Here is a 16468-nt window from a genome sequence, read left to right as displayed (position 1 = left end):
CTTTCTATATCTTATTCTGGGAGAAAAATGTTAATGACATATTTGATCAAACTGAAAATTGAGCAGCTAGTTTTACTGCTCAAGGAGGTGGTATTACCAAGTATTTACCTCTGAAGGAAAAGAGGTCTTATCTTCCAGGTTGATGACGGAAGGACCCTTCCTCTTCACACTGTGACGTGTTGTGACCTACACTTGACTTGTGGAAAATAATAAGGGGGAAAGGATGTAGTGTGGTTTAGCCTTCTGTGGACAGACAAGCATATACTTGTAGTTTAATTTTATGACCTCACCCATATAACTAAAGCTATTTTTACTTGGGCCTGTTATTTCCGACAATTACCAAATAAAACATTCCAAAAATATATTTACTGTCTTTCAAAAGAAAAGGCTAGTAAAGTTTTAGCAGAGACTACATCAATTTTTCAAAACCCCACCCTTCTCTTGGTAAAACTATATTTTCCAGTTAAAAGAAGTCACTTAAAAGACAAATTAAACATTATAGTAATTATTTACTGTGGGTAAACTGTCAACATACGTCAAAAAATTTTAAAAATCCTTCTTTTACATAAAAAGACTGCCTAGCAACTAAATGCATGATAAGAGTTTTTTCAACTCCAGAATAACAACATGTATATTCCAGTTACTGTTGTAACCTATCAATGAATACAAGCTGGGAAAAGCAGAAAGAAGAGCCCTCCCAACTCAATGCCTCTACTTCTGTGCATTTAGCTTTCCTGAATATACTATGGCAATGGCTACTGCGTGTGGAATTTGGCCACTCCTCAAGGGTGTTCTTTCTCCCAGTTAGAAAAATGGTCCGATTGTTTACAAACAAAAGAGCTCCCCCGCCTTACCTTTTTATAATTCCCCTCCATATCCAATGGGGATTCTTGACCGATGATGTCATCCATTCCATCACTGTCCAAATTCATCCTTTAACTCTTGAGAATTTCACTTAAGTGATAACCTCCCATGAATTCTGCTAGGCTGCTGTGCCAACTGCCCAGTACCCTGGTTACTGCTCATGCTGACGTGGAGAGCCAGCTAAGAGCCTGTGCCTGGTGGTTGTGCATATCCTTGCCCCTGCTCTGGCCCAGGGACACCGCCCTGCCCGGCCTCCCTGCTCTGTCCCGAGCTCTGGCACAGGGGCAGCTGCTGTTTCTGAGGTTTGCTCTGCCTCGACAATGTGTTGAATGTCCAGCCTTCCCACCGTCTACTCTCCCCTTCCCCTGAGGGATCCCGCCTAGATCCCTCTCTACAGCACCTTTCCTCTTCCTCTCAGTCAAGGGAAAGCGGATTCAACGCCCCCACTCCTCAGTTCAGGGCTGAGTGTGGATTGGAGCCCTGCGAGGAAACCAGCCACCTTATTCTGACCCAGGGTAGTGTGAAGGATAAAAATAGACGCAAAACCCAGCCTCGCAGACTTCAGTAGTGACTTAAAAGCCGGGTATCCCATGACAAAATGAAAACAATATAATTTAAAGGCTAACCTGAAGACACATGTTTGCTCCCCACTCCCGTTTGTCCTATAACCAATCATTTTAAAATCAGATGTGAAAATCTCATCTTCTGATAGTGGCCCAGCACAAGGATAAAATGTATTTCCAACTCAGAGAAGGAGCTCTCTGCTTCAGGATCAGCGCTTTGTTCTATCCATATAGGCAAGAGAAAAAGATCCATCAACTTTTCTTTAAAATCCAGTCAGTGGGGGGAAAAAAGCTCCAGCCACTGGCGGGCTTTTTCACAAAAGAGAACGCTTCCTTTCTGCTGCTCTCTTTACCCTTTCCCATGGCTTTTGGTTTTTTACTGGCTTTACATACAGAGAAGGAAAAGGCCCACAGCTGGAGGATGTTTTCTCGTAACCGACAAACAGAAGTGCAAACAAGAGCACACACTCATCATTATTAAATTACTACGACCATAAACTAAAGATACAAACCCTATTTATTTTTGAAAAATGTTACTGTTTGCAGGAGAAAACCGGCCAAAGAAGAATTCAAAGGCCAAGCCCCCATTTAACAAACCATCTTATACCTGACATGCTTGGACAGAAAGCAGCAAATGTCCTACTCAATACATTTTCCAATAGGAATTCCTGACCAAGCTCAGTGCTGTTAAGGCCAGAGCTCTAAAGTAAAAATGCCGTTCAAGATGGCCTTGACATGCTCACATTCAGTTGTCTCTTTCTCTCCGTGAGTTAAGAAACAAAACAAAACAAAAAAGCATCTCAATTTGTGGAAGGCTTGTGGCATAAATGTGTCTTTATGCAGTTTACTGCGGTCCTCTGTCGATAAGGCAAATACCTTCCTGCGCAGTCCCTGACTCAAATCCAAATCCTGCCTTTCGCCCACCCTCATCTCCCAGCTCTGTTCCCGAGAGAATTGGGCGATGACAAGTTGTAATCACAGAAGCCAGACTTGCATCTGGGCGGGGCTTCTTTTCAGCAGAGATCTCCCTCAACTTACTCTCCTCCAGACCCCCACACCCTCACTCTACACAAGGGTCCTACTACGTGCACGCACGACACCTTCCAGGCCTGGGAGGCAACGCTGGCCACCAAGAGTGGCTCCACCGTGGATGTTCCCATCATGGAAGAATTTTTCAAAGCTAAGGCTTTGGGTCAAAATGTTTTACTTTTTTACTATCAAATTCTGCCCAAGGAGGTTAGTGAAAGTGAAGGAAGCAGCATCTTATTATCTGACATATGTTAACATAGTAACGATAGCCGCCCTTTGCGGAGTGGTTGCTGTGGGCCATGCACTTCACAGGTGCCTCTTAACTTATGTCTTTAGTCCTCATGGTAACCCTTTGGAGTAAATATTATTATCAACTGCATGATGAGGTTCGGGAACTTGCCCAAGGCGAGGCAGCAGGCCAGTGGTCAGGCCAGAACTGAGACCTGTGGCCTCCACTGCTGAGGCTCACAATCTACACGCGCAAGGTAGACCACCACCCACTGGTTGCCTCAGTAAGAAACAGCTGCACACAATACAATAATCGAGCCTAGCTCTTATACATCAGGGCTTAGTACAGAGAGAATTCAGGCAGCACACAGAATCTCATGGACGGGAACGCACATATGGAACACCCAGCATCGATCACCGCTATCCCCTGATGATTAGGCTTCGAGAAATGAAATAAAACCTCTTTCACTGATGGTCATGACCTAACATGCTGGAGAGTGAATTTTCTTTTCTCGTCAGCCACGGTGTTTTTAGTGCCCTGTGGCTTCTTTCCAACAGCTGTTATGGTTGCAAGCTTCTTCTCTAAAGGGGCAGGGATTTTGGCTTATCCGTCTTGCTTTCCCCACAGCATCTAGACAATGCCTTACACACGTTAGGTGGACAGTGAAGGCTGTTGAATAAAGACATGAAGAGAGGAGAAATGTACATGTTGCCTAGAATGTTGCCTCTAAATGCTCCACAGTAGGAAACATTAATAGTTGATATTAGTGCTTTTCAACTGAACTCTTCTGTGGAAATCATGTATGTTCAGAAGGTAAAAAATGGGTCTGGATGGGTTGAAGGGGAGGAGCTTCCACAATTTTCAGGAATTTCAATCTCTTACCTAGTTAGCATCCTACTCCACCTATCTATTTATGATCAAGACTTAACATGGATAAAATCATAAACATCTAGATATTTACAAGACTGAGTAAAATACTCAAAACTATAAGCCTAATTGCTAACACCTTTTTACTTTAATTTTAACTGGGTGGGTTTACATATATAGTTAAAATGACTGAACTCTCACTATTAACTATATATATTCAAATTAATATATATACACTAATAATAAATTGACCACATACATACATATATATGTATACACACATACACTATTAATATATCATCTCTTGGAGAAGGGCACCTCAAAATCCAAGATGGAAATTTCCCAGCAACAAGGATTAATACTAAGGAAGTACTAAAGACCATTCCTTTCCTCTAACCCCAGTGCCTTTTATTGTCATAAGTGGTTCTCTAATAAGTACTACAAAGAGACAAGTGATAGAACATCTCCCCAAAAGACAGATGTAAGAGCTTGTAGGGGGAGGGCGGTGCCCAGTGGAGAATTTCCTTTGTTCCTCCCCCTAAAGGAGTGCTCAGCACATAAACAGGTTCATAGCTTAGACCCTTTCCAGAAGGAGCTATACCACTGTATATACCTCAAGTAGATATTGTCTATATCTCGAGTGGTATATATGTGTATATATATATATCTCAAGTGGTATATCTTGCATATACCACTTGAGATATATAATATCTCAAGATGGCACAAGGGGACTGATCTCTGATGTTTTCAAGAGTTTTGTTATTCAAAGTGTGTCCTTCTGACCACATTTGTATTACTTGGACTTTACTGGAAATGCAAGCCCTTAGGCCCCACCCTAGACTTACTGAATCAGAAATTTCATTTTTAAGAGAGTCTAAGAATTTTGAATACTCCTTACAGTTCAGAAGCACAGCTTTAGACCTTGGGAAAAAATTCATTATAAGTTATTATCCTTCTATTTTGGATCATACTGCCAGGCATGGCAGCAAGACCCTGACTTTACCTCCGTGGGATCAATGCTGTAATTGATTTCACTTCCAAGAGGTCCAAATGAGTAGAGAAAAGGGGAAAACAAACAAAAGACCCCCTCGGAAGACTTGAGCTCAGTATAATGTTTGGTGGTTTTGCAGTAACTACGCAAACAAAGGAAGAACAACTCTTCATGTCCTTCCTATAGATAATTTGCTCTGGTTCTTTCCTCCACTGCTGACCTCTCTAAAATGAACTACGCGACATAGCACGGGCCCAGATGCTACCACTGCCCTTTGGAAAATGTACACATAGCCCCTCACAGTCCCTGAGCTTGACAGGGCCTCTTCTTCCCCCTGCCCTGAAATTTAGGGACTAGAACGGAGCTTCAGTTTCCTGTCAAGACCATAATCTGAACCATGAGACGCACTGGTCATGTGAGCTAATGCTTTTAAAATGATCATTACCGGCCAGTGGTGAAAATGATCGACTCTGAAAACACTGACTGCATTACTGGGAAATCACTTATGCATTGTCAAAAGATGTTCCTGTTCATAGATGGAAACTGTAGTTCATCCTGATTAACCCTTCAGCAGTTCACTCCTTCCCTTCAGGCTTAACATTCAAATTCCATGCGCTATACAAACTGATGGCTGACTTATGATCTCTTTCTAAATACACCATTTTTTTTTTTCTGTGCAAAGTTTACCTAAATTTGCTTTGCTTTTCCATTTAGGTAGCTAGATAACCTATTAAAGCATGCCGGCAATTTAATTAATTAATTTAATTAACTATATAGAGAGAGCACATGTGCAAACGGGAGGAGGGGCAGAGGGAGAGGGAGAACCTCTAGCCGACTTTCCACTGAGTGTGGAGTCCAACCTGGGGCTCAGTCTCATGACTATGAGATCACGACCTGAGCCAAAATCAAAAGTGAGACGCTGAACAGACTGAGCCACCCAGGTGCCCACACGGGCAATATTTCCCCCAACAGGAAATTTTTTTTTTTTTAAGATTTTATTTATTTATTTGTCAGAGAGAGAGGGAGAGAGCAAGCACAGGCGGACAGAATGGCAGGCAGAGGCAGAGGGAGAAGCAGGCTCCCCACCAAGCAAGGAGCCCGATGCAGGACTCGATCCCAGGACGCTGGGATCATGACCTGAGCCAAAGGCAACTGCTTAACCAACTGAGCCACCTAGGCGTCCCATCAACAGGAAATTTTTAAATAGACTTTCTGGTGCAGGCTAAACAAATTAAAATAATGGCACTGGGAGAGTAGGGTGGAGGACGTGGAAGTGTTGGCAATAGGCATGTTTACCAGTACCAGATGTTTACCCGTATCAAAAAGATTGAGGACCCCAGACGTAAATCTTCTTGCCCAGCCCGATACCTGAGGATAAGAAACACAACTGCAGTCACTTTGATGGATGCAGCACCGCTTCCAAGTGGGACTGGTTCTAAGGCCCTCAGTACGTTTCTCTGTGTTCCTAGCACTCTTGCCCCATTAATGGGCACTTACATCAACTGCCACAACCTCTTTGATGTTTGCTTCTGAATTCAAGTACTTTTGTCCAAGTACTTACTATTTCAGGAAGCTTGGTCATTCCTGATGCTTCTATATACTGCACAGGGAGTAGCATCAAGATTTCAAATTTTCCCTTAGTGTAGAGGACATAAATAAATAATGGGTCTACGGCCACAACACCCTGAACGCACCTGATCTCATCTGATCTCAGAAGAGAAGCAGGGTCGGACTTGGTTGGTACCTGGATGGGAGACTACTTGGGAATACTGGATGCTGTAGGCTTGGGGTACCTGGGTGGCTCCATGAGTTGGGCTTCTGCCTTCAGCTCAGGTCATGGTCCCAGTGTCCTGGGATCGAGCCCCACATTTGGTTCCTTGCTCACTGGGGAGTATGCTTCTCCCTCTCCCTCTGTGTGTTTTCTCTCTCTCTCTCTCTTAAATAAATAAATAAATCACAAAAAAAATAAATAATAGGATATGACTCACTTGGGATATGTCTCTCTTAATGTTGAGCGTCTGCATGTGAAATTGTGATTAGTTACCCAAGATTGTGTGTGTGTATGTGTGTGTATGCATGTGAATATGGGGTCTCTACTCTCCAGAAATCATCCATGCACTGGTCTTTACCATAGAGATATTCCTATTTCCTTCCCGTCCCTCATTGTACCCCCTTTTTAAGAGTAAATACCAGATCTTCATCTTGAAAATGTGTTGCATATTTATTTCTTAAAATTACTTGATGTCTGAATCATGATGTTTGAAGCCCCAAGTGCTACTTTAAATAGGAATGATGTGTTGTACTAAATTTCTATTTCAGATCAGGCTCATAATGAAACCCTATTGAAATGATTTTTTTGTTTTTTCATCTGCACCCTTACCACTGTTTTCCTTGTGTGGTAAAACATATAAATTAGATTTTCAGATATCTTGGCTAAAAACAAGTGCAGATGAATTTACATCCAGAATTATTTTCTTAATTAAATTAAGGTGATATATATGTTACCTCCTCCTCAGAAAAATACAATTATACATCAACCAGGGAAAATAATGAAGATGAAGTACTCCTCAACACTACTGCCTATAGGAAACATTTTTTTCAATTAAAAAAAAATCTATAGACTAAAACAGAACGTTGTTTCATTGAACTTTTATTTAAAATCCTGTATGGTGCTCAGGTGTCTCAGTTAGTTAAGTGTCTGCCTTTGGCTCAGGTCATGATCCCAGGGTCCTGGAATAGAGCCCCACATCAGGCTCCTTCCTCAGTGAACAGCCCACTTCTCCCTCTCCCTCTGCCTGCCACTCCCCCTGTTTGTGAGCTCTCTCGTTCAAATAAATAAATAAAATCTTTAAAAAAAAAAAAAAAAGCTTGGATCAAATAGAGCACTGTGCTTTCAAATTCCCTTTTCTATTAGGTCAATACATTTTTCTTCCTGGCTATGGATGAAACCAGGCTTAAACTGGGCAGAATCTTAAATGAACTCAAATTTGATATCTTGTTTTCTCATTCACAGGAAGAAGGGATTGGGAAATGAACTCTCACTTGGCCTGATGTCAATAGGGATAGAATATATTTCCTTTCCCTTGTTAACTATTAAGTAACCCACTAGAATCTTGGCAAGTTTAGTAGTTTCTCCAGCAAGAATTTAAAAAATATCTTGATGTACTACTTAAATTTATATACTCCCTAATTTTCTTGTTTGAGATCAATACAGGGCATCTTTTATCTTCTGTGCTGGGTATGACAGTTCAGTTGCACTGAAATGTTTCACCCAAGAAAAACTGCATGTTTCAGAAGGAAGTAAAACTACTTCTCTGCACGGTAAAAAGATTCATTGAAATTTTGCAAAATCTCATACATTAAGAAAGGCAGCTTGGGGATGAGCAACTGCCTCAACCAACCACAGGTATTTTGAAAAGTACTTGGGGATAGTCCACGAAGTTCACCTTGGGATAATTCTCTGGGTAAAGGAGAAATAGATACACAGGTATGTTCTTTTTTTAAAAAAATATTTTATTTTAATTAATTTATTTGACAGAGAGAGACACACGGAGGGAGAGGGAACACGAGCAGGAGGAGGGGGTGAGGGAGAAGCAGACTCTCACTGAGCAGGGAGCCTGATGCGGGACTCGATTCCAGGACCCTGGGATCATGACCTGAGCTGAAGGCAAATGCTTAACCAACTGGGCTACCCACGTACCCCAGAGGTATGTTCTTAATGCATTGTGTCTGGGAAGGTTGGGATGTCTGTCTCATTTTTTTTTTTTTTTAAATTCTTTGCACTACATCCCCGTTTCTGGCACATGGGATGTTTGAACTGCTGGCAACTGTCTGAGAGGTCCACGAGCCAGATACAAGAAGTGCTGTGGTCAACTTCACCACTTCACCCTGTTACACAGATCTGAGGTTCCCTCTAGGGTTATAATGGGCAATCCTGATCCTGGGGACTCAGAACAGCACCCAATGTAGAAAATCCAATTCAATCCAACAGCCACTTATTGAACACGCACTCCATGTAGGGAAGAAAAAGAAGGTCCTTCTTTTCAAGAAGCCTGTTGTCTGATGGGGGAGACAGACTCGTGTCACGAGTTGTAAATGGGTTCTGCTGGAAACAAAACCAAAGTGCACCAAGAAGGAGAAATTGTGAGTGTGGGAAGAAAAAGGGAAGGTTCTCGAAGAAGGTGGCATGGGAGCCTTAAAAGCTGCATCACCCTGCAATAAGGGAGAAGCAGGTGGTGTGTGGGCGGGAGCCCTTCTAGGCTCAGGTACCACAGCAAAGCAAAGGCCTGATGGCAGTATGGGGGCGGGAGCGTAGGGAGTAGAGGGACGAGTGTTTCTGCCCGGGGTTCAGATCAGAGTTAGCTCTTGAATGCCACGCAGAGGGGTCGGGATTATAGCCTGAGGAAAATGGGGGGAACATGAAAGATTTCTACTGTGCTTCCTCAAGACCAGGTGTGTGTTCAGAGAAGCGTCTCTTTATGTCCCCAAGGGAGGAAAGAGATGAGAGTCATTCACGTGCCATTTTCCTTTTTTTTTTCTCTTTCAAGTCTCCATTCCCACAGTAGCTAAGAATGTGAGGGTGTGATCTATATCTGAGGTCATAGGGGAATTTAAGTGATGGAAAGAAAGGGATGAAAGCATGTCATTGTTTTTATATACACACTAACCCCAAAAACGAACTGCAGGGAAAGAGGAAAAAATATTTGGGAGCTTTTAAGCAAAATGGACCCTTTGACCCAAACTTGTGCTTTCAAGTTAACAATATTTCAAAGCTTGCTCTCGGAGACCATTTAGAAGAATCTGGCCTCTTGAAGGCTGCCAGGTCTGAAGCTGTGGGCAAGGTTCTTTCCTGAAGAGACTGGCTTCCTCCCAAGACTGGAAAATGGAGGTCGATAGCTCTATCTTTTAACACGGCTACAACTAAAAATGACAACACATGCCTCAGTAACCTCTCAGCTAATGTAAATCCTGTGAGGGAGAAGTACATGAAGATGTTGACAACGTGAGAACCGTTCAAAACGAAACAACTATAAAAAATCCTGCCTGAGAATTTCTCTCGGAGCATCCCTCCTTGGGTTAACTTGTTCAAAGCCCTGTGCATCCAAACACTTCAAGCAGGGGTTTTAAAGTCCTCGGTAGCGATAAAACTCTCTTTCTCAAAATTATCATCTACTTGGAAGGGGAATAAATCAATTATACATTCATACTGTGGCAACATGTGATTGGGAAATGAAGCAATGGAAGGGTTTCCCCGGCTGCTTTTACAATCTTCCCTGAGCCCCTCATGTGATCAGAGAAGGCAGCTCTTAATTCATGGTAACTGACTTATTCCTGCAGAAAGGTAGCCTCTGGCAGGAACAAGGCCAGGATGTTAAATAGGGAAAATCCCATTTCATAGATGAGAAAACTAACAAGAAACAAAGGGATATTCTGGCCCGCAGACACTGAGAACAGTGCAGGCTAATGGTGTACGTGTCCTGCGTGGGTGGGGAGGCAGGACAGAGTAAGACTGAAAGTCATCCCAGTGATCAAAATGTAAGAAACCACGATGCCATAGTATGTTTACAATGCCGTTTTTCTTAGTCACTTTTATACATAGTAGGCCTATCCATCCGTATTACCCAAGGGTTTGTCCTAAGCTCTGGGAAAGCAGATGGATATACATATAAACATCCCTGCCCTCATGGAGCTTACAGGCGAGGGAGACAGAAAAGAGACGAATATGTAAAACATGTCTCTGAGAGATGGTGATGAATGCCAGGTATAAAAGCAAATTAGGGAAGTGTCATGGAGACCCTGGGCTAGAAACGGGGAGTTGGAAATTGACATAGTTAAGTCCCGAGAAGGCCTTCCCAAGAAGGTGACGTTTCAGCAAAGACCTGAAGGAAGTGAGAGACTTACTGACAGGAAAAATACAGGATGCCAAGTTGAATGTGAATTTCAGAAAAACAGAGAATGATTTTTTAGTATAAATTTACTTGAAACACTGCAGATTATTTGCTAATCTGGCAGCCTTACATGGAAGTACCTGGGGGAAGCATACAACAGCAGAAAGGACAGCAAGTTCAAGGTCAGGCTGGCACAGTGGGATGGGAGTGAAAGGAAAGAGGAATGTGGAAAGTCGCAGAGGCATCAGGGACAAGTTGACGCAAGGCCCTTGGGGTCGGGGGCCTTATTCTGAGGAGAATTTTGAGACGAGTGGCATGTTTTGACTTAGGGTTTTTTTTTTTTTTTTAAGATTTTATTTATTTATTTGACAGACAGAGATCACAATTAGGCAGAGAGGCAGGCAGAGAGAGAGGAGGAAGCAGGCTCCCTGCTGAGCAGAGAGCCCAATGTGGGACTCGATCCCAGGACCCTGAGATCATGACCTGAGCCGAAGGCAGCGGCTTAACCCACTGAGCCACCCAGATGCCCCTTGACTTAGGTTTTAATAGACCATTCTGGATACTGTGTTGAAAATTAGACTACAGTAGGGGGAGGGGGAGAGTTAGAGCAGGACCAGTTAGGAGGCTATTATGCTCTGATGATGATGGTGATGATGATACTAATAATAATATATGCCTAAGCATAGGCACCTAAATGAGCATACAATTTTGAGGAATATTCCCTAGAATTCCATTCATGGACTCTCCATTAAGAAACCTTGGTATACATTTATGGAAGGAATAAATAAAGAAATTCTACTTACTAAAAATGCTACCTTAAGGAATCTGCTTTAATCACTGCATTTTCATCCTTAAAAACAAATAAATAAGCTTCCATTCAAAAAATGGGCAAGTTTCTGAAAAACATCCTACTGTTGAAATAACCAGTGATGATGACATCAAACCAAGGACTTAGAGAAAATGCCTTTTCTGAATCCAAACATGTGTGGTGCCAGGTGGGTTCTAAACCTAAGTTTTCTAAGCAGATTAAGACTTGGCTTCACAGCTAATGTTTTTACTGATTTATGAATAAAGGGAGGGTGTTTCAAACATACACACGAAGGTAGTTCTACTCTAAAACCTCAGGGACCTACAGAATCGATTGACCATTATTATCTGCCTAATACACTTAATTTTACTGTGAAAATAAGCAATAAATATTTCAAAACTATTAAACACACAATGACAGTGTTATATGTTGTAGTTCATGTAAAATAAAATCAATTTGTCCCCTTTCAGAAGCAGTTGGCTAACAAAATCCCTTTTCCTCAGATAAGATTGCTGATCTCTGACCAATTTTTGACCTATAAGACCAGTGATTTCATGACCAACTTAATGAAGAGGTACAGGGAATAATCTTATACTAGTTTGCCTTTCAAAAGTTAAGTTCTATAGCTTCTCTGAAAAGAGAGAAAATAATGAATTTAATTTTATAGTAATTTAGTCCTCTGGAGCCATGCCATAAATAGGTTAGGCTCTCCACAGATGTTTGGCATTCCCCATTCTCAATCTCTGGATTGCGCGTAAGTGAAGTTTTGGTTTTTACTCAGCATCTTCCCTTTCTCATGGGAAGAATTCTTATGAAGCACAAGTCTCAATGTTAGGATCTACAGACCTAGATGTACTCTGAAATGAAAATACAGTAAAACAAGCCTGAAATTACAAAACTGCCATCATGAAGCAAAGAGAAAAGTGAATGGATAAATATATTTTATAGGCACACTTTACTTAGCTGAGAAACTACTGCCTTGAGTCTTGTGCAATGTACGTCTCTGCCTGCATACATTTACCTCTGGGAAATCCGACCTAATGAGAAACACCTGCTTGTCTCAGGTAACCCACCTCCCACAAGGAAGCGGCATTGTTAAGTTAAAAAACTGGTCCCTTAGAGCTTCTGAACTCGGTCAGTTGAGTAATCCCCCAACAGTACCCATCCTGGACTTGGATTAGCCATGCCTGCTGCTGCAAAGAGCAATTACTCTGAGAACATTCTCGTCTGCTTACAACGAGGATGCTTTCAATGTTGCCTCAACAGTCCAAGTTGTAGGAAGGAGTTATTATTAATACTCTAGAAGGGGTCTTGGAGATCATCTGTTTAATTTAAAACTCCACATAGCAAATTAGCACAAAGACAAATATGTAATCCTAAAAAATTTTCCATGTGGAGTTTTTTATGCATGTCAGCACCTTAATTCTTATTTACACAAGCTAGTAAAAACAAGTTAGAAAAGATGTACAAATGCAACTACAAACATCAAGTGCATGCTGGCCCATTTTTGAAAATTTCTCAGATCATCAATTACGCTTATTTACATAACTCCCTTAGAGACAGTCCTAAAAACTGGATGTGAAACCACTCATCTCCTAGGCAGTGAGCAAAAATCGTATTTTGCCATGTTCCCCGAGTGAATTCGGTCCAGCTTTTTCCCCGCCCGAAGCCCCTTAAATTCAATTACAGTTTACAGCAGTTCCTCTTATTTGCACAGAGAACGTGCAAAGCGCAGATCACCTCAGTGGATTTCACAATACGCTTCAAGGGCCAAGGAAGCAGTGCTTTCTGCCCCATTACTCCCCAGAAAACCTAATTACAATTCAGATACTGTATGCGAGGAAGGCCAGGAGTGGAGGGCGGCAAAATCCCTTGAAAATCCGGAAAGAGGCAACCTGCTGCTCTGGAGAAGGCAGGCCTCCTCTCTCGAAAGGATTCCAGCCTCGCAATCGGGCTTGAAATCTTACCTGATACGAACAGTTCTCCTGATGTACCATCTCAGTGCATCCTAGGGCCCAGACCCCGAAGCAGGACGGCTCCGCGAGGCTGCGGAGGCAAGACGCCGAGCATCCACGGGCGGCGAGAACGCCCTGGGAAGGCAGGGGCTCCCCGCGGATTAAAATGGATGCTGTTTCGCTGAGCAACCTGCGCAGTGGCACTGCCTGTGCCGGGAAGCGCGCAGCCAGCCGAGCCGCTCTCCTCGGAAACCAGCAGCGAGGCTCGCAAACATGGAGCTAGGACCGGGCTGGGGGAGGGGGCGCGCTCATCGCTGGCACAATCAGCCAATTATATTATAGGCACAAAGGAAAGGATCAGTCTGGGGCTGGTGTGACCTTCTGGTGCTTTATGAAGGCAGCTAACTGATGTGGAAACATTCTAGTCCTCATTAAAGGGAAAAAGGCCAGCGAGGGAGAGGGAGAGAGACAGACACAAATCAATGTTGCCGGTGAACATTTCTAACCTCCGGCATCATCCCGCCAGCCCGCAGATGCTGCTGGCATGGCGCTTGTGAAAAAGAGGCCTCCAGGATCGTTTCAGAACTTCTGACATGCGACAGGGGAGGCAATCTATTCTGAATATGGACACTGAAGGGACGATTCCTGTGTTGAGTGTTGGGAGTGTTTGTCAACTTCATAACTAAAGGGAGGGTCTTCGCTCCTTAACAGGATGTTATTTTGATTCCCCACTTCTTTTTGGCTTTTAGCTGCCTTTGAAGTCACACAGAAATCGGATGAAATAATTATTCCTAACATTTTTTTTAAGGGAGGGAGCTTATTCAGGTATGAAAGTCAGTATAAGTCATTCATTTCATGAAAATGAAACTGAACAGGTTTTTTTTTTTTTTTTGAAAGTAAGGATATATATATATACATAAAATCCAATGCCAGGACTTGAATATACAGACACCCTAGTACAGGACATACTGTCTTAGAGAAAGACCATTCTACCTAAGAGGCTGTAATGCAAAGAATTCTGGACCTGCAGATAGTACTCAAGGAAAATATGTGTTTCTGGGGGGATAAAGGGAAACAATTTCTGAAATGCTTCACAGGGTCACTCTGGGATTTTAGGATATATAGAAAGAAACAACCAGCTCTGTAAATTCTTGAAGCTAGCTAATTAATGACACCAAATTAAGAAAATAAACACAATAAAATAAAATTTCCTTATCTATATTACTCAGTTGCTATAGGCAATTTGTTTTGTTGTTTCTTAATAAAATGGCCTGAGCACATAAATGTTAATAAAGACCTGACCAAATTAAAAAAAAATTAATAGAGAAATTACTAATTAATTTGTACCTATCTAGCTATCCACCTCCTCAAAAACTCTCACTACTAACCACACAGTCTTCATTATGCTTCTGCCAGAGAAAAACAAGTACTTTATCCCTGAGGAATGAAATCAACATGTTTGCCAAGTTTTTGCATCAAGCCCTATCTTAAGGAATGGTGGGAATTTGTGTTAGGAGTATATGGTGATGTATTCATAATTCTGCAAGAACACCTCTGTTGCTTGGAAAGAGAAAAAGCCATTTTTAGAAATATTCTTCATTTTTACCGTCTGAGATTCAAACAGGAGAGAAATTTGCTGCCTGAGCTCCACTCCAGGGACACACTTACACGCGTGGAGAGCTTCCTTATGTGTGGAGAGGGGAGTGAAGAAGTGGAAGGTAAGGCCGCCAGATGATCTCATAGGTCTGGATTTCGGCACTGGGTTCACCAGGTTCACCGGTCCCAATGAAAAGTACTCTGGAGATCTAGCCTGCAGAAGCTCACGGCCCTTCTTTGTGGAATACAGGAGAAAGACAGACTGTGGGACCGCACGACTCTTTAGTCCTGTTCATTGTCAGGTTGCACAATGAAAGCTGGATGAACGAAGCAGAAACCTGAGCTAGATCATGAGTCTTCTTAAAAGCAGGATGAAGAAAGAGGACAGAAACTTTCTAGGGAAAGAAACACTATTCAATACATCCTCATCCCAAACTCCGTCCTCCTCTATTGAGTTGTCCACACAGGACAGAGGCAGAGATTTCCAGGTGGGGCTTGTTATACAATCCGCTAGATGAAGGTTCTGGAATCATAAGAACATGTAAGGAAAAGTAGGCCCTAAGAGAAGTTCCTTTTGTAAGGTGGCAAATAAGATGAGATGAAAATCCTATACCTAATAGAGAAGGCATACCCCAGCTTTCCAGACAGAAACAGCTTTAACTTCAAAGGCTGTTAAAACTTGACTCAAGTTACTACATTGACAATCTGTGACTTAAAGACTCAGGAACATGCTTTCAAGCTATAAAGGCCTAAAAAGCCGCTTCCTGGACTCTGTTCTCTTCTGAAAACTAAAGGCTCTGGGATAGATTACATAAGCTCCTAAAAACATTTATCATGTGTTGTTTAAAAAAAAAAAAAAAGTCTAAACATGATCCCACTCTTCACAGTTGCTATTCCATAAATAGTGGAAGTGACTCAGAGGTGGCTCTGGGGAGAACAGATTTCTGACAATTGTATCCTAAACCCTGTCAAAAAACCCTCTCAAGCGGTATAAACAAGATTAAAAAAAAAAAGGTAATATATCAAGCAAGCTTCCCTTTATAGTCATTCATTGGAAAGGACTCTGTGTTACCATTTAAATTATGATTTGCTAGTACAAAAAACTTTAAACAGAAACCAGCTGTTCCAAGAACATTTAAACTAGAATAACTTACCAAACTACAGTAACATTTGTTATTTTTGGACCAAAAGAAATTCTTTTTTCTTCTTAGGTCTATGTAACTTTCCTGCCCATAAAAAGTACAGATTTAGACAGGACTTTAAGAGATAGACTGTTATTTTCCAGATCTGGAAACTGAGGCCTAAGAAAGTTGTGACATACCCAAGAATATAAATGCTCCTCTCCTCAAACATCAACAATAAGGCATCAAAATAAGAAAAAAAAAAAAAAACAGCCAGATTTTCTAGGTTCATATCTAGTGAATATGTTGTTAATAAACAATGTTAAATGAAGGCTCACTAGATTTGGAGAAATAAACCCTTTTGACTGAGCCAGTGTAGGCTGGCCTCAAAATCAAAATCTGTCATAAAGTGCAAGGTTGCAGTATGGTTCTACCTAAATCTGAATCAAAGTTATGCTTAAAAGGAAGAAAATTTAGAGTATTTCTTGACTGAGCGGTTTTTCTGGGACTGAGCAAACGATGGTGTCTATAAACCCAGAAAAGTATTTTTTTCAATT

At 41.9% G+C, this 16468-nt stretch overlaps 1 protein-coding gene and 1 pseudogene across 7 annotated transcripts in view; one reads left to right on the top strand and one right to left on the bottom strand.

The window, feature by feature from the left end:
• Window positions 1–16468, bottom strand: part of LOC101687332 (schwannomin-interacting protein 1) — a 152104-nt gene that overhangs the window by 39841 nt on the left and 95795 nt on the right. The window contains exon 1 of one of the 7 annotated variants that reach the window (XM_004755652.3): window positions 13207–13532. The exons of 5 other annotated variants lie outside the window; for them this stretch is intronic. In XM_004755652.3, the coding sequence (XP_004755709.1) occupies window positions 13207–13236 (30 nt within the window). In that variant the 5' untranslated portion in view covers window positions 13237–13532. Of the gene's footprint in view, window positions 1–854; window positions 1332–13206; window positions 13533–16468 lie in introns of those variants that run through there. One more of the 7 variants, XM_004755650.3, reaches the window with a different exon arrangement.
• On the top strand, window positions 6210–6328 carry LOC123394548 (annotated as a pseudogene).

The sequence above is a fragment of the Mustela putorius genome, unplaced genomic scaffold (assembly GCF_011764305.1).
Source record: "Mustela putorius furo isolate JIRA1106 unplaced genomic scaffold, ASM1176430v1.1 tig00003834_pilon_pilon_pilon, whole genome shotgun sequence".
Lineage (NCBI taxonomy): Eukaryota > Metazoa > Chordata > Mammalia > Carnivora > Mustelidae > Mustela > Mustela putorius.
The sequence above is the reverse complement of the archived record's forward strand: the minus strand, read 5'-3'. Positions and strand labels throughout refer to the sequence as shown.